At 36.4% G+C, this 17,434-nt stretch overlaps 2 protein-coding genes across 2 annotated transcripts; one reads left to right on the top strand and one right to left on the bottom strand.

Moving 5' to 3' along the window:
- Positions 1-627: 627 nt before the first annotated feature.
- Positions 628-4,536, bottom strand: LOC132612347 (receptor-like kinase TMK4). Its single transcript, XM_060326631.1, has 2 exons — positions 2,046-4,536; positions 628-1,404 (listed from the first exon to the last, which is right to left on the bottom strand). The coding sequence occupies exons 1-2, from the start codon at positions 4,318-4,320 to the stop codon at positions 887-889; spliced, it is 2,793 nt and encodes a 930-aa protein (XP_060182614.1). The 5' UTR covers positions 4,321-4,536; the 3' UTR covers positions 628-886.
- Positions 4,537-11,357: 6,821 nt separating this feature from the next.
- On the top strand, positions 11,358-12,698 carry LOC132610853 (secreted RxLR effector protein 161-like). The gene has a single exon (XM_060325256.1). It carries the CDS (start codon positions 11,358-11,360, stop codon positions 11,976-11,978), a length of 621 nt encoding a protein of 206 aa, XP_060181239.1. The 3' UTR covers positions 11,979-12,698.
- Positions 12,699-17,434: the final 4,736 nt, after the last annotated feature.

Genomic DNA, 17,434 nt, shown 5'->3' with positions numbered 1-17,434 from the left:
TGTGCACCACAACTTCACACACAAAAAAAAGATATGTAGTTTACTTATATGGTTACATGTATACTTTCTCATCCCCATGTGAAATATGACTTCAAACGTCTTTAATTAATATTTTTTTCAACAATAGCATAAGAAACCAATCAAGAAAAACAGAAATATATAGGCCATTATGACAGCATAGATCCAGCAAAGTTTTGTTTCAACCTAGAGAAATCTTGGTGGTTCTAAAAAATCGTATCTTTACAAACAGAGTCCACGGTTTCTCTCACAGCCTGGCAAATGAGTACATACGTATTCTTAAGTAGCAATTTCATCTTTAAAAAACGACAAGAATCTTCAGAATAAAATGAATAAAAAAACAGAAAATTAAATATTTAAATTAATCCCAACCAATCAGTCAGCCATTGAGTATAGGTCTTAATAAGCACCATGCCAGTTAAGAGATATGTTGCTTGGACTCTTCAAAAATGTCAACGGTTGCGTGTCAGATCCAAAAATAGTGCATTTTTGAAAGATCCAATACGGGGCGGCAATATTTTGGAGATTCTAAGCAACATAGCTTAAGATTGCAAAACAAATCAAATCTTGTAGTACCACACAAAGTAGGAAGAAAAATTCAACTTCATGTTTGGAGGGGAAGCTCAAAATTTATTTACATTAGCAATAAAATATGAAAGAATATGATACAATTTTCTGTCTCTCCAAAAACCACACCTTGCATCTAGACTATATTAACTTAAATTTGATACAGAAAGGTGATGTAACCACATAAAAGTAAATGACATTGACTAGAAGAAACCAATTAATCAAATGAATTGGCATACTCTATTATGTTAATCCACAAAGGATTAAAACCGTGCGAGGCATGTTACTAAACATTTTCTTATCATCTGCAATCTGTTGAACTGAAAGTATCTGCAAATCCGGAAGGTTTTGAGGGTATGCTCGACTGTGATTGACTCATCGAGAAGTCATCATCGAACATTCTAGAAGTTCCTTCATTGGCTTGCCACCTTTGCAGGGCTTGAGGAAGGCTCATATCGAGGTCAATGCCATAGCTGTCATCATCTTCTTTTGTCATAGGCTTCCACTGCTCAACAAGGGGACCAAGGACATTAACAGCATGTCCCATATCAGGCCGCTGCAAAGGTTCCCGAGCAGTGCAATGGCCAGCTAACTCGGCAACTTTGGAGATGCTTTCATATGTTTCATCATCAGGATCCAGTGTCGAGTCAATAGCCTTTCGCAGGTTGTCTTTGTTGATAAGGACTCTGCGGAACCATGTTACCAAATGAGAACTCTCATCTGGCATGGTCTCATCTAGTGCTTTTCTACCGGTAATGATCTCCATCAGAACAACACCGAAGGCATAAACATCTACTTTGGTTGTGACTCGGCCAGTAGCTGTAACAAAGAGGAAAATCATTTTTTGTGAAAATAGTGTTGATATCCTTATCCAGAGATACAAGCAACAGATCAAAGATCAAGTACGATGAAAATAAATAAGTCATGTCAGTAACAAGCCATTACTTCCGCAATGGAAGTGTTCAGACGTAGAACTAGTGTCTAGATGGAGACTCACTACTATAAAAATAAAAAATAAAAAAAATAAAAAAGGAATTAGCACCAGATGTAGGTAAACAACAAAATCCGTTGCTAATCCTATTTAGCGATCGATTATCAAAAATTTGTTAGCTACGAGAAATCTAGCGACGGATTAGCGACACAGTTCGTAGCCAATTTCAGTTTTTTTGTTAGTGAATCATGTCTCCCTTAGCAAGAAGAACTAATGATTTACAGAAAACAAGCAACACATCAGTCCATGAGTTTGATAAAATGATAAAGCAGCATTGATGTATGGAAATCGATTCATTACTGACATTATATCCCTATGTCTCTCTAGTGTAATGAGGATAACAATGCTTACGAATGCTGATGATCGAATAATTTCTAAATTTGCTAAAATCTAAAGTTGTCAGTTAGGGACATGCAAATCATTTCTCAGCTAAAAAAGATGTAATGATACAAGGAGCAGAAATGCTTACCAGCATATTCAGGTGCAAGATAACCAAATGTTCCAGCCAAACGTGTCTCAACAGAATATTTCCCATCAGGTGCATTCCTAACCAAACCAAAATCTGCAACCTTGGCTCTCATATCATCTCCAAGAAGGATATTAGACGGTTTTAAATCTCTATGAATGAAACTTTGTTGTGCCAAGCTATGCAGGTACTCAACCCCTCTTGCCACGTCCAATGCTATCGTTACCCTCTGCGTCCAACTAAGAGGTTCGTATCCCAATTCTTGCCATTCAAACAAATGTTGAGTCAAAGTTCCTTGTGGCATATACTCGTATACCAAAAGCCTCTCGTTTCCATTAACACACGAACCAAGTAGAGCGACCAAATGCCTATGCCTGACTTTGGTAAGGACCTCAATTTCCGCTTGGAATTCTTTCATTCCCTTAGTACCCATAACTCCGGATTCCATCCTCTTTACTGCGATCTTAGTCCCATCGTGTAGCTCGCCTTTATAAACAACTCCAAACCCTCCTCTCCCCAAGATATTTTCTTCACTGAAGTTGTTCGTCACTTGTCGAAGGACCTGAATGGAAATGGCAACATTTCCGTTTTCGAAAGCTGGTATCTCACTATGATCACCGCTGCTCTGACTCTGTAACTCGCTTGTGACTCCACCAGCATATCCATTCGAACCGCCCACAACACTAGGGACACTAGGCGGCTTAACCATTTCATTGCTTTTCTCCGGAGTCTCAACCCTTCCAAATCTCTTATGGCACCTCTTGATGAAACATTTGTAAGACACAAACAATACTACTAAAACAAATAGAACAACAGCTATAACAACACCAGCAATCATTCCAGCAGAAACTGAATGCCTCTTCGAACCAGAACCTTCACCAGGACTACCTGAATTCGATCCGGGACCTTCAGATCCACTTCCACCTCCACCACCACCACCAGTACTTATATTCTTCCCGAGCAACAAGTTACCCGTACTAGTAAATTTCACACTAGGCGGAAACAACGGTATAGGACCAGACAAATTGTTATTAGACACATCAAGAACTTGTAAACTCGATAAAGTTGTTAATCTCTCCGGGATTGTACCGGTAAGATTATTGTCATTCAATAACAAATTCCTCAATGAAGTCAAATTTGCAAAAGCAGGTGAAATAATACCCGAAAAGCCCCGTTTACCTAAGGTAACAACGGTGACACTCTTCCCCGTCGTATCACAACTTATATAATTCCAACTATTACAAGCATCATTTCCTTTCCAAGATTCAGCCAACGATATCGGATACCCAAATCCACCAGCTACATCAAGAAGAGAAGTGACTTGTGGATCACAAGGCCCTGGAGTATCCCTACAAAAACTATTAGTACTTCCAAGATTAACCTTAACCCCATCTTTAAATACTGGCATTGGACCTTGCAACTTATTGTTTTGTAAAGTAATGTTTAACAAGTTTGGAAGAGTCATAACAGATTCAGGAACAACACCAGTGAACTGATTATCCCTTAATTGCAAATCAAATATACTCTCACATTTTGACAAATCAGGAATACTACCAGTAAAAGAATTAGCATGTAACCAAACTTGAGACAATTGTGTCATATCACCAATCACATTAATACTACCTGATAACCCTTTTAACTGATTATTCAACCAAAGATTCCTAATTTCAGAACCACCAAGAGAAACAGGTAAAGAACCAGTAAGATTATTATAAGACAACCTTAAATTCTGTAAATTAGGAAAAGCATCAAAGAAATCAGGAATAACACCAACAATACTAGCATTACTACCATAAAAAGAGCCTAAATTTGTACTTTCAGTTAAATACAAAGGAATTTCCCAAGGAGAAAGTTTCCCATTTTCACTAATGCTTAAAGTTACTAAATTTGGTAACCCCAAAAGGAAATCTTTAGGAATAGAAGTGAATTGGTTGTCATCCAAGAAAAGCTGAGCTAAGTTTGACATGTTTGAAAATGAAGGTAAAGGACCAGAAAGTTTGTTTTTTTGAACAGAAAGTGTTTTAAGATTGGAAAGTTGAGTAATTTCAGGTGGTAAAGAACCAGAAAGTGATTGAGAATCAAGATTAATTGAAGTTACAGTGTTAGAAGATTTGTCACAGTTGACATTTTTCCAAGAACAGAAAGGTTGAGAAGCTGACCAAGTAGAAGGTGGTGGAGATAGAGATGTAAGAAGTTTGGACATAACATCAGCATCATCTGAGGATGTTAAGGAAAGGAAAGTGAAGAGGAGGAGTAGAAGGAGGTGGAGGAAAGCCATTGATGGTGTGGGGTGGGTGGGGATGGTAGGGTGGTTGGTTGTGCATAAATAAGGAAGAATGGAGATGTTGGGTTGTGGGGTGGGGTGGGGCTGAATAATGTGTTTTGGTTTGCTGGACAAGAAGTGGAGACGTGGGAGTTATGATGCAAAGGAACTTGAAAAGTGGTACCTGGTTATTCCTTTTAATTTTTTTTTGGGTGAAGGGGACTATGGTTGTGTGTTTTGTTTTTTTTTATACCAATGAGGGTGGGGGTGCTGATATTATTTCATCCTTTAACTAATAGGTCTCGAGTTCGAGCCCTTTTAGATATGAAGTCATCCTTATTAGGATTATTTTGCCTTCCAATGTGAGATTACCCGATACGAATTCGGATTAATCAGATTTCAATGCAAGTATCGAACACTGAATGGGAAACAAAAAAAAAAAAATCTTTCAAGAGATTTTATTAGTTTGAATTCGCGCCATAAATTTTTTTATACAATCAAATCTCTTTATACTGGTGTGGTTTGTCTGAATATTTTTTCACATAAAATAATATAACATTAAATCTGTTTCCAAAAAAAAAGTTTATCGTTATAATAAATTTTAATTATAGAGTATGCGTATTATTAAAAAAAAAATGTCTGATTGTATTAGCCTTTCTATCTAAACTAGATGATGAAAGCCCATGCTCACACAGGCCAACACAAAAAATAGTACCACACTTTTCTTTTTAATCTGTCTTAAAAAAATGATATATTTTTATGTTTAGAAATCATTTAACTTAAATCTTCCCCTTTTACCTTTAATGAAATGATTTAAATCCACACAAATATCCATGACTTATTTTAGACCACAAGTTTCAAAGATTTTTTTTTTTTTTAAACTTCGTGTCTAATCAAACTATGTCCCATAAATTAGGATAGAGAGAGTACCTTTTAGTAATAGAATTATGGAATTTTTATTATAGAAAGTATTATAATTCAATTAATTAAAAATATCAATAAATTATTTTACTTAGTCCGCTTTCCATATATGACTTTCCTTGTTTGGTTCTCCAATTGAAAGATTTGAAATACACATTCTCCGATCGAGTTTCATGCCATCATCTCTTTCTACTCAACATTACTGAAAAGCGCTTTCATGTGTTAGCATCTATTGTAGTCTTAAATTTTTAAGTATAGACCAACTTCATCATTTTAAGAAAATATGTGTATACGTTTCTTGACCGTTTATATTTCATCTTTTTAATGTTATTCCTCATTATTTGTGTGAGACATATGTGTTTGGGTATAAGTTTTAAATCTTTTGGTTTTATGACTTCTTTAGCGGTTTTTGTGTTCAATTTAAATCGTTACTTTTTTTTTTCATGAATTTTTCTTCTTTAAATTTTCTCTAAGCGTACCTTTACCATTTTCTGAACTTATTATCATTATTTAAATGTCTTTTTTTTTTTTTTTTGCAATTATCTCCTACTTCTTCACGTGGACTCCACCTTATTTAAATGTCTTTTTTTTTGCAATTGTCTCCTAATTGTTCATGTAGATTCCACCTTAATTTTTTTTTATTTCTACTATTGTAGAAGAGTGAGCCCCACCTTAAATTTTATTTTTCTATTATATTAGAAAAGTGAGTTTCACGTGGATCCCATCTTAATTTTTTTTTTATTTTCTACTATTGTAGAAGAGTGGGTCTCACCTTTTTTTTTTTAAATTATATTAGAAGAGTGGGTGATTGACGACCAAACTCAGTAGAAAAGAATTTTACACATGCCAAAGTTTCGAGTTGACCTCTCTATATGAAAGAGAACTCAATTTCTGAAGATATAGAGAACTCAATTTCTGAAGCTCGAAATCAGGACTTAATTTAGCAAAGGCTAAAGATGTACAGTATTAATTATTTCACTACACTCTTCGATGGAGGAAAAGGAAGATGAGAGTAAAAACAATGTCTATTATGTGGGAGCTTTCCATGACAAAACACTATAGATCTCCAATAAGATTTGATAGTCACCTTTCGATAAAAATTATTCGCTTTAGGTTTTTTTTTATCAATTCAAGGTATATGACGTGTATTTCAACAGAAACTTTTAATTAAATTAATCATTACTTTCTCCATTTCATAATAAGCAGTTTTTTAGATTTTTCAAAATAAATGATGCTTTAGAATTTCAAGAATACTTTGGGCAGATTCTTCTAAAATTACCCTTATTTAAATAATCAAGATTCATTAACTACCTTTTTTTTCTAGACATTTAATTATGTAAACACAATTTGATTAGGAGGAAGTTAATAAAAATAGTCATAAGTTTCTAGGAATGAATAATTTCTTAAGGGGTGTGCATGAACTAAAAGAACTACTTATTATGGAACTGAGGGAGTATATATTATCAACTCATTAAATCACTTAAAATCACGGCAAAATATCATAATTTAATGTACATATTTGGTACGGATAAATTTTTACCATCACTTTTGATAGTCAATTAATTATTTATAGACGTTGTTTTCATTTTTATTTTTTGTTATTTTTTTTCTCTTTTTCTTACTCCATTTATTTCTGGTAGAAAATTCGCGCTAACGGTCACAACTTCTCATGATCTGTAACTTTGTCATCAACTGGTCCTTTTTTCTTAATCCTTCTTAAGGGCACTATATCTAGAAAGGGAGAAACATCATTTATTATATAAAAGTAAAGGACACGCATATACAGTGACAAAGAGTAAGAATTTTTACTAAAGGGTACTAAAATATAAAAGTAAATATACGACGAAATTAAGGGCGTTCAACACATAGTATATATACATAAAAAAGTTCTGTTTACATACAATGTAACTTTTTGGCTAAGAGGTGTCGGTTGACACTTGGATGCATGTGATTCCGCCACTGCGTAGATAAATACACAATTTATCTAGATTTAATTTTATTAAAATTGAATAAATAATTATTCTATAAAATATTATATCTAAACACATAATTAATAGTATATGTCCCAACATTATAGACATGAAATTTTATATACAAAATTGTTAAATGTATAGTACTGTCCATAGGCGGTGCATGGAAAAGTAGCATTACTGGTGGAAACGGTCAAAAGTGACAAATGTCATGCATGCCGGGCAGCACTAGTAAAATATAGTAGCAAAAATTGTAATCATTTCTCGAAAATGAGATACTGTGAAATTCATTACTAGAACTTTATGAGTGACAATATTAACGCAACTAAATAAGTTTCCAACAGAAGTTCATTTCAATGGTGGCCTAGTGTAAATTCATACATTGTTCAATTTGACGAGCCAACAATTCACTTTCACTCATCTCAATTGCAGTATTATAAATACTTCACCACACAATCAGCAAATTTCACAAGACGTTTACTTAAGAGAGAGAGAAAAAAACAATGGTTGCTTCTTCTCTCAGCTTTGGAAATATTCAATCAATGGTTTGGGGTTCTCATTTTTTTCTCCTCAACAATTCTAAGTTCACACTGAATAATCATACATATTCCAGCAGTATGTGTAAATTAAAGATGAGTAAAGCAATGGTCGATTCTTCCATCAGTACTAGTATGTTAAAGTGTACAACATCAGTCCTATTTTAATTTGACTAAGTCTGCAGCATAGCTATTTTTCAGCTTTTAAGTTGTTATTTTGCTAATAGTTTAGCTCGTGATATTTTCCCCTAGTTTGTAGAGTTGCAGATATTGTTTTCCTAAAGTTTAGGAGAGTTGTTTATGGAATCTGTTAGTTGTTTAATGGGATTGAAAGTCCTATCAAATCTGTAAGCCTTTATAAGGCTACTAACGGATTGAGTAAAGATTTGTCCATCCTTCGCTGTGCAAATAATATCTCTGACTCTTCCAGTTAAATTTCTTTTTATTGAGCTTATCATTTTGTTAAATTCTACATTTGGCATCAGAGCCAGCTCTAAAAGAGAGGAAGAGAAGTCGCACAAAACATACAGTACCTGTTTGTGGCGGCAACCATTTTCTTGAACAAAGTTATTTGATCCACAGAGAACGATGACTGATCTTCAAGCCATAGATGGAGTTAAAAAACTCAACCATCAGAATTATAAAACATGGATGACATGTATGGCTTCCTACATGGAAGGCCAAGACCTTTGGGACGTCGTTGATGGAAGCGAAGTCAAACCAGGGGTAGACGAACCTAATGGTGCATTGCGAAAATGGAAGATTAAAGCAGGCAAAGCATTATTTGCCCTCAAAACCACCATCGAAGAAGACGTGTTGGAACATATACGAGATGCTGAAACACCAAAGGAAGCTTGGGACACGCTGGCTGCACTTTTTTCAAAGAAGAATGACACACGGCTACAACTTTTAGAAAGTGAGTTATTGTCGATGGATCAACGTGATATGAGCATTGCGCAATACTTTCACATGGTGAAATCGACATGCCGTGAAATTTCGGAGTAGGAACCAACAGCTCCAATTGGGGAAACCAGGATGAGGAGAATAATCATTCATGGTTTGAGACCTGAATATACAGGCTTTGTTACTGCAGTACAGGGATGGCAAAATCAACCATCACTTGTTGAGTTTGAGAATATGCTTGCTGGCCAAGAAGCCATGGCTAAGCAAATGAGCGGAGTTTCGCAAAAAGGCGAGGAGAAAGCGTTTTACATCAACAAAAGCAGAGGGAACTCCAAGCAGTACAACGTCGGTGGATCAAAAAGAAATGATGACAAGGCAAAAAGTCATCAAGAAGAAGGAAGCTCTCGTCGAGGGGGAGGTTCAAAAAACCACTGGGGCAACAAGAGGTTTGAAGGGAAGTGCCACAACTGTCGAAAGAAGGGCCATAAAGCCAATGTTTGCTGGTTCAAGGAAAGGTCTGTTGAGAGCAATGCTGTTGCCACTTCCGGTCCAAAGGAAAATGGTGCAGATGACTGGGATGCTGAAGCATTCTTTGCCGTAGAACAAGATGAGTTAGCTCTTACGGTAACAACCTCTAAACCAATTGATTATGAAGATGACTGGATTGTTGACTCGGGATGCTCAAACCATATGACCAGTGACAAAGAGAAGTTGCAAAACTTGTCCGAGTACAAGGGGAGTCGTGAGGTGGTGACAGCCGATGACACAAAATTACCGATAGCTCACATCGGTAAGACTCTTGTGTCTCCAAATGATAGTGCTGGTCCAATGTCGCTTCAAAATGTTTATCACGTCCCAGGTTTGAAGAAAAATCTTCTTTCGGACCAAAGTCAATGCTGAAGGATCTTCCCAAACTTTCAGTAAGGACGGATGTAATATGTGCAGGCTGTCAGTATGGTAAAGTGCATCAGTTGCCATATGAGGAGTCAAGATATAAAGCCAAGGAACCATTAGAACTAATTCACTCTGATGTGTTCGGACCTGTCAAGCACGTGTCTGTTGGTGGGATGAAATATATGTTGACCTTTATTGGTGATTTTTTCCTCTCTTGAGCTGAGGGTCTTTCGGAAACAGTCGCCCTACCTTTCAAGGTGGGGTTAGGTCTGCGTACACTCTACCCTCTCCGAACCCCACATGGTGGGATTATACTGGGCTTGTTGTTGTTGTTGTTTATTCGTGATTTTTCAAGGTATGTGTGGATTTATTTTTTAAAGGAAAAGTCTGATACATTTTCAAAATTGAAAGAATTCAAAAGGGTTGCTGAAGCAGAAGTTGGTAAGAAAATTCTTTGCCTGCGAACTGACAACGGTGGGGAATATACCTCATATGAATTTTCGGAATTCCTTCGGGAGTGTCGAATACGTATTTGTCGGAGCATGCTTCACGCGAAAAATGTCCCGGGACAATTTTGGGCGGAAGCTATGAAGACTGTAGCTTTTGTGATCAATAGACTTCCTCAACAAAGGTTATGTTTTCTTTCACCTTTTCAAAAGTTGTGGAATTTGAAACCTTCAGTTAGCTATTTTCGTGTTTTTGGATGTGTATGCTATGTATTTGTACCTAATCATTTACGTAGCAAGATGGAAAAGAAGGCTGTTAGGTGTATCTTTGTAGGATACGACAGTCAACGAAAAGGGTGGCGATGTTGTGATCCAACAACAGGGAAGTGTTACACATCTCGGACTGTGATATTTGATGAAGCTTCTTCATGGTGGTCTTCAAATAAGGAACTTCTGCCAGATTCTGAAGTTTTAAAAAATGTGTCGGACTCGTCTCATATTCAGTTGAGTCTAGATGATGTTGAAGGTGAAGCCATTGAAGATAATATTGAAGAAGACGTGATTCAAAATCCTTGGCAAACTGGTTTGTACCAACAACCAAGTGAAGAAGGTGAGCCTAGCGAAGTAGTAGAACCACCTTCACCCAGAAGATCAACAAGGATCAAGAAGCTAAATCCCAAATATGCTAATGCTGCCATAGTAGAAAAAACTGATGTAACAGAACCTGAAAGTTTTCAAGAAGCAGCGCAAAATTTATTGTGGACTAGAGCAATGGAGGAAGAGATTGCTGCATTAGAACAAAATCAGACTTGGGAACTTGTGCCAAAGCCAAAAGATGTGAAGCCTATATCATGCAGATGGGTTTATAAAATAAAGATCCTCACAGATGGGTCAATCGAGAGGCATAAAGCTCGATTAGTAGCTCGAGGATTCACTCAAGAATATGGTCTCGATTATGATGAAACTTTCAGTCCAGTAGCAAAGTTTACAACTATGCGAGTCTTACTTGCACTTGCTGCAGGCAAAGACTGGAGTTTGTGGCAGATGGATGTTAAGAACGCGTTTCTACATGGGGAGCTGGATCGGGGGATTTACATGGCTCAACCAATGGGTTTCCAGAATCAAAAACATCCTGAGTATGTTTGTAAGCTAAGGAAGGCGCTCTATGGATTGAAGCAATCACCAAGGCCTGGTATGGTAAAATTGCTGAATTTTTAACTCAAAGTGGTTATTTTATTACATCTGCAGATTCAAGTTTGTTTGTCAAAGTCGATGGAGGGAAGCTATCTATTGTGCTAGTATATGTCGACGATTTGATTGTAACTGGCGATAATGAAGAAGAAATTCTCCAAACAAAGGAGAATTTATCTATCCGATTTCATATGAAAGAACTTGGACAACTCAATCATTTTCTTGGTCTGGAGATTGATCATACTCAAGGAGGAATTTTTCTCCACCAGCAAAAGTATTCCAGAGATTTGTTGAAGAAGCTTGGAATGCTGGAGTGCAAGCCAATTGCAACACCAATTGAACCAAATGCTAAGATGTGCGTGCATGGAGGAAAAGATTTAGAAGATGTGACGATGTATCGGCAATTGGTAGGTAGTCTGATTTATTTAACTCAGACTCGACCTGATATTTCTTTTGCAGTTGGTGTGATGAGTCGCTATATGCACAATCCAAAGAAGCACCATATGGAGGCCGTTCAGCGGATGCTAAGATATGTGAAAAGTTCAATTGATTATGGTCTTTTGTATAAGAAAGGTGAAGAATGCAAGTTGGTCGGCTACTGTGACTCTGACTATGCAGGAGACCATGATACTCGTCGTTCAACTGCTGGTTTTGTGTTCAAGCTTGGAGATGGAGCAATTTCTTGGTGCAGCAAGAGGCAGCCAACTGTGTCTTTGTCAACAACAGAAGCCGAATATCGGGCAGCAGCAGTTGCAGCTCAAGAAAGTACATGGCTTATGCAGTTGATGAAGGATTTACAACAACCAGTATGATATGCAGTTCCTTTGTACTGTGATAATCAATCAGCAATTTGTTTGGCTGAAAATCCAGTTTTCCACGCAAGAACTAAGCATGTGGAGATACATTACCATTCTATCAGGGAAAAAGTGTTGCAAGGAGAGATTGGTTTGGAGCATATAAAAAACAGATGATCAAATTGCTCACTTGTTCACAAAAGGTTTAAATGTCAACAAGTTTGAAAGTTTCTGTCAGCAGCTAGGCATGGTAAAGACTGGGAGCTGATGTCGAGAGGGGGTGTTGAAGTGTACATCATCAGTCCTATTTTAATTTGACTAAGTCTGCAGCATAGCTATTTTTTAGCTTTAAGTTGTTATTCTGCTAATAGTTTAGTTTGGAATCCGCGACTGAAGTAGTACAAAAAAAGAAAAGTTGAACCAAAATAGTACAGAAAAAAAAAAGCACATAAATAGGATTCACGCACGAATTTCGTGCGTGAAAGGACCAAACTGCAAAAATGCGATTTGACCCTTTCACGCACGAAATTCGTGCGTGAAAGGAGTAACTTGCAAAAAAAACGATATGCTCCTTTCACGCACTAATTTTAATTTCATGCGTGAAAGAGCAAATTTCCGTTTTGCCTTTCACGCATGAATTTAGTGCGTGAATGGTACCATAAAAAAACGGTCCCCTCCTTCCCCACCACAGAACCCGACACTTTGCCCCCACCCACCGCCATTAACGGCGACCTATGCTCGGGCTGAAGATACTACGTATTTTAAATCAATCATTAAATAGAAAGTATTAGTTATGTAATCTTTTTTCAAAATTTTCAAGTAATATTAGTTATGTAATCTTTTATGGAAAATTTTATTAAGGATTGTGGTGACCCATCTGTTTTACGTATTTTAAATAAATCATTAACAAGTAATATTAGTTATGTAATTGTTACATCCCGTATTTTTGAACGTCAGATTATTTGTAAGCTGAGGTGGGGCCCACACGTCAAGATTTTTTTTTTTTTTTTTTTTTGGGACATGTGACAAATTATATGAATCACATATGTGAAGTTAAACACAACTCAAGAAGGACCCTTGGGCCAAATCAAAGTGGAAGTCCTCCAAACGAATATTTTTAAGAAAACGTTTTCGGGTGACCTGACTTTGGGGGGCAAAAACGGTATTATATGTTTGGAATTTGGAAAAATACCAAGAAGTAGAAGTTGTAGATAATTGAATTATCTTTCCAACCATAGGTCGTGGGTTCCCAGGTGACGTCGGTACAAGGAGATATGGACGTTTTAAGGTCGAAAGGTCAGTGGGCTAGGCCCAACTCGGGACCAACCGAGTTGGCCCAAAAAAATGAAAAAAAAAAATTTAGGCCCAAGGTGAGAGGGTGGCCGGCCATACCTGGTCCAAGCCCACCAAATTAATTAATTTCCATGTGGCAAATTAATTATAAAGGGATCATTATCCCTTAGATGATTCAAGAAACTTAGAAGGAGAAAGAACAAACAAAACAAGAGCAAAAAAAAGGGCCATTTCGGGTTTGGCCATAGAAAATTCACCCCTCCAAATCTTCCTCCAAAAATTATTTTCTTGTGGTATTCCTACTAATTTAAGGGTCCTTTACAACTTGGTGTAATTGTTTTGGAAGAAGGAGCACTTATTTCTTCAAGTTGACAACTTGTTCAAGTGAAGGAGTTGTAGAAAAAGGTAAGAATCAATTCCTTTTTCTTATGTTATGAAGGTTTGTTTATGTTGTGGTATGTGGAAATGAGTAGAAATTATGGAAATAAGGAAGTTTGCAAAGTGGGTATGTATATATATATGTAGCCATGAGTGTATATATGTTGTATACATATATGAGTTGAATTTTATGTTGTATTCTAGTTGTGGTTATGGTGAAAATTATATTGGGAATGAAAGTTGAATGAATTTTGGTTGAAGTTGGAATGTAGAAGATTATGTCACTTTAGAATGATTTTGTGATATTATGGAAATGAAGTTGTTAAGATGTGAATTATGATTATGGTTGATGAAATTGGAAGATGGAAATATGTTATGAATATGTAGGTTGAAAATTTGAAGTTTTGGGTCAATTATGTTTTGGTGGAAAGTTTGTATATTTTGTATATCTTGTGAATATTTCGTAGAAATGATATGAAATATTTCCAAATTATATTGTGATGATCTAGATTAATGATGAATGTGAAACCATTGGGATTAGTTTGGAAATTGAAGTTGAAATGAAGGTTATGACATTATGTTGGAAAGATAGCTAGTTAAGTTATATTGTGTTTATAGTGATTGTTGTTGTTGTTGATGTTGTTGTTGGGTTGTTGTTGATTGTTTTGGCCGAGTTAAATTCTCGGGGATGCTATATGTATAGGGGAGATGCTGCCCAAATTTCTGTAGGCAATTATGAATAAAGATTGAATACTTAAAGATTGGAAATTGAGAATTGGTAAATGTGACCAATTGCAGATTTTGGGCGAAACGGGAATTGAATTTGGAAAGGCGTAAAGAGCATATAAGGTATGTAAGGCTATCCCGATTCTTCTTTTGGCATGTCCTAGGTGTACTAGGATCGGATTTGAGCCTCGGAAAGTATTCTGCTCATCGGAATCTGCATTTGAAAATACCCCTTTTTCATTCAATTGAATTGAACCCTATAAGTATGCTTTATTGAAAGAATTGTGCAAACTTCCGCAAATTGTCTAGAAAATTTTGGAATGTCCCTAGAACCTCCGTAGGTGACTTTATAAGCTTAAAATACGTAATTTGAGCCCACCGCTTCGTTTGTCCCGAGGTGGGCCCACTATTTCCAATTTTACCCTTTATGTGTCTATGACTTGTCTTCGAGCGTTTTCGTTAGAGATACTCTAACTACTCCTTTATCTACTAAATAAAAACTATTTTAAATATTTCATTAAGTCTTATAAATTGTTTTGAATCTTGAAAACGATCTCGGATAGATTATGCCTCCGTAACCCGTTATGACATCTAAATTTACTTACTATGTTTCCGTCCGATTTCATTGATTTGATTTGACATTCGATATGCCTCATTGAGTCTCTGGAAATATATATATATGGTATTTTTAGTCATTTAGTTTCTCACTACTCCGTTCGTGGATGCCTCAATGTTTCCCCCACTGAGCCCGGGCCAGGATATGTTGTCAAGCGTGATCATTTGCATTGTTCGCCGTGCCTCGATGTGAGGGGGCAGGTATACGCGTACATGGGTTTGTGGAGTATGCTGTGCCATGTACGCTTGTTCTGATATGATTTGCTATGGCCATCTGATATGACATATTATGTTACAGGGTTATGCCCCTGTTCTGTTTCTTCTGTGTTGTGGCACCAGCGTCGGGAGGGTGGCCACGTTCTGTCTGCCGAGTCCCTTGGCAGGGGCCGGATTTGATGTGACATATGTTTCTGTACACACTCTGCATGTTTTGAAAATATGTATCTGATACTTTGGGTTTTCTATTTACTTTCTGTACGTTCTGTACCAATTATGATTTTGTTTCTGTAATTCAGGCTTTGCATATTCAGTACATATTTCGTACTGACCCCCTTTCTTCGGGGGCTGCGTTTTCATGCCGCGCAGGTACCGACGACAGGTTTGCTGATCCGTCCGCTTAGGATCTTATTCTGCTATTTTGGAGCGCTCCTTTATCCGGAGCCTAAATTTTGGTACAATCTTCTGCTATTGTATATATGTACGCTATTCAGGGGTACGACGGGGCCCTGTCCCATCTTATGATTCTGTTATGTTCTGTAGAGGTCTGTAGACATACTTGTGTGGGTTCTGTATATGTTTTGGGTTGTTATGATCGGTGATGGCCTTATCGGCCTCTACGTGCAAAATCTGTTCATCTGTGATATTTAGTAGCGCCAACTAACCTTTATATTAATATATTTTGATAATATGTTGGTTTGGGTTATTGGGTACGTTTGGGTGTCCAGCACGGACACTAGTCGCGGCCTACGGGGTTGGGTCGTGACAGTAATCTTTTATTGAAAATTATATTAAGGATTTTCAATTCTAAGCTACGGGTTATGAATCCTAAACTAAGGGTTTTCAATCCTAAAATATAAAATTAATAAGTTAAATAATTAACAATTAGTTAGCATACAGTTAGTATAAATAATTAATAAATAAACAATTAACTAACTAATCAAATAATCTAACAAGTTATTATCATATATTTAATAAATAAACAATTAAGTAACTAATCAAAAAATTAATAAATTATTATCGTATATTTAACAAATAAACAATTAATTAACTAATGAAACAATTAAGAAATTATTAGCAAATAAACAATTGGCTTAACAAAAACTCAATAAATAATTAGCTAGTCTAACAATTAAAATAGCTAGTATAACAATTAATAAATACTTAAGTCGCTAATCAAACAATTAATAAATACTAAATAAACAGTTACTAAATAATTAACTAATTAACAATACATAAACAAATTAAAAAAAAAAAGGGCAGTCCCAACAGTGCGTGGGCACTGCCCAAAAACGCACAAAAAAATAGTGCAAAACGACAAATCCACCTCAACAATCCTTAGAGTAATAATATGTTTAGCAATGTAATAAAAAATTCGTAGTGAAATACCTAGATTGAAGGTTTTTTTGAGTTTTCAAAATGACCTCTGCGTCGCTCTATTCCAAAATCTAACCTTAGAAACTTGGTCCTACACTTCAATAAACCAAGAATATTGAGTTTTAGATTGAAAAACAACAAGAAAATAGCGTTTTTGGGGTTGGGGACCACGGAGGATCGCCGTTAATGGCAGTGGGTGGGGGCAAAGTGTCGGGTTCTGTGGTGGGGAAGGAGGGGACCCTTTTTTTATGGTACCATTCACGCACTAAATTCATGCGTGAAAGGCAAAACGGGAATTTGCTCTTTCACGCATGAAATTAGTGCGTGAAAGGAGCATATCGTTTTTTTGCAAGTTACTCCTTTCACGCACGAATTTCGTGCGTGAAAGGGTCAAAGCGCATTTTTGCAGTTTGGTCCTTTCACGCACGAAATTCGTGCGTGAATCCTATTTATGTGTTTTTTTTTTTCTGTACTACTTTGGTTCAACTTTTCTTTTTTTGTACTACTTAAGTCGCGGATTCTTTAGTTCGTGATATTTTCCCCTAGTTTGTAGAGTTGCAGATATTGTTTTCCTAAAGTTTAGGAGAGTTTGTTTATGGAATCTGTTAGTTGTTTAATGGGATTGAAGGTCCTATCAAATCTGTAAGCCTTTATAAGGCTACTAACGGATTGAATAAAGATTTGTCCATCCTTCGCTGTGCAAATAATATCTCGGACTCTTCCAGTTATATTTCTTTTTATTGAGCTTATCATTTTGTTAAATTCTACATAGTACACGTCCCTTGGCAAATTTTCACTCAACAATTTGGGAAAAATATTTCCTCTCCTACACTCCTCAACTCACAGTACGTATGACATACACATACTCT

Source organism: Lycium barbarum, chromosome 9, assembly GCF_019175385.1.
Source record: "Lycium barbarum isolate Lr01 chromosome 9, ASM1917538v2, whole genome shotgun sequence".
In the NCBI taxonomy this organism is placed as follows: domain Eukaryota; kingdom Viridiplantae; phylum Streptophyta; class Magnoliopsida; order Solanales; family Solanaceae; genus Lycium; species Lycium barbarum.
Note: the sequence above shows the minus strand (reverse complement) of the source record. Positions and strands in the feature narration are given on the sequence as shown.

Excerpts from the sequence above, each read along its gene's own strand:
- LOC132612347 (XM_060326631.1), bottom strand. The coding sequence starts at position 4,320 with ATGGCTTTCCTCCACCTCCTTCTACTCCTCCTCTTCACTTTCCTTTCC. Across the intron at positions 1,405-2,045 it reads TCTTGCACCTGAATATGCTG|CTACTGGCCGAGTCACAACC; the intron begins GTAAGCATTTCT and ends TCTTTGTTACAG.
- LOC132610853 (XM_060325256.1), top strand. The coding sequence starts at position 11,358 with ATGAAAGAACTTGGACAACTCAATCATTTTCTTGGTCTGGAGATTGAT.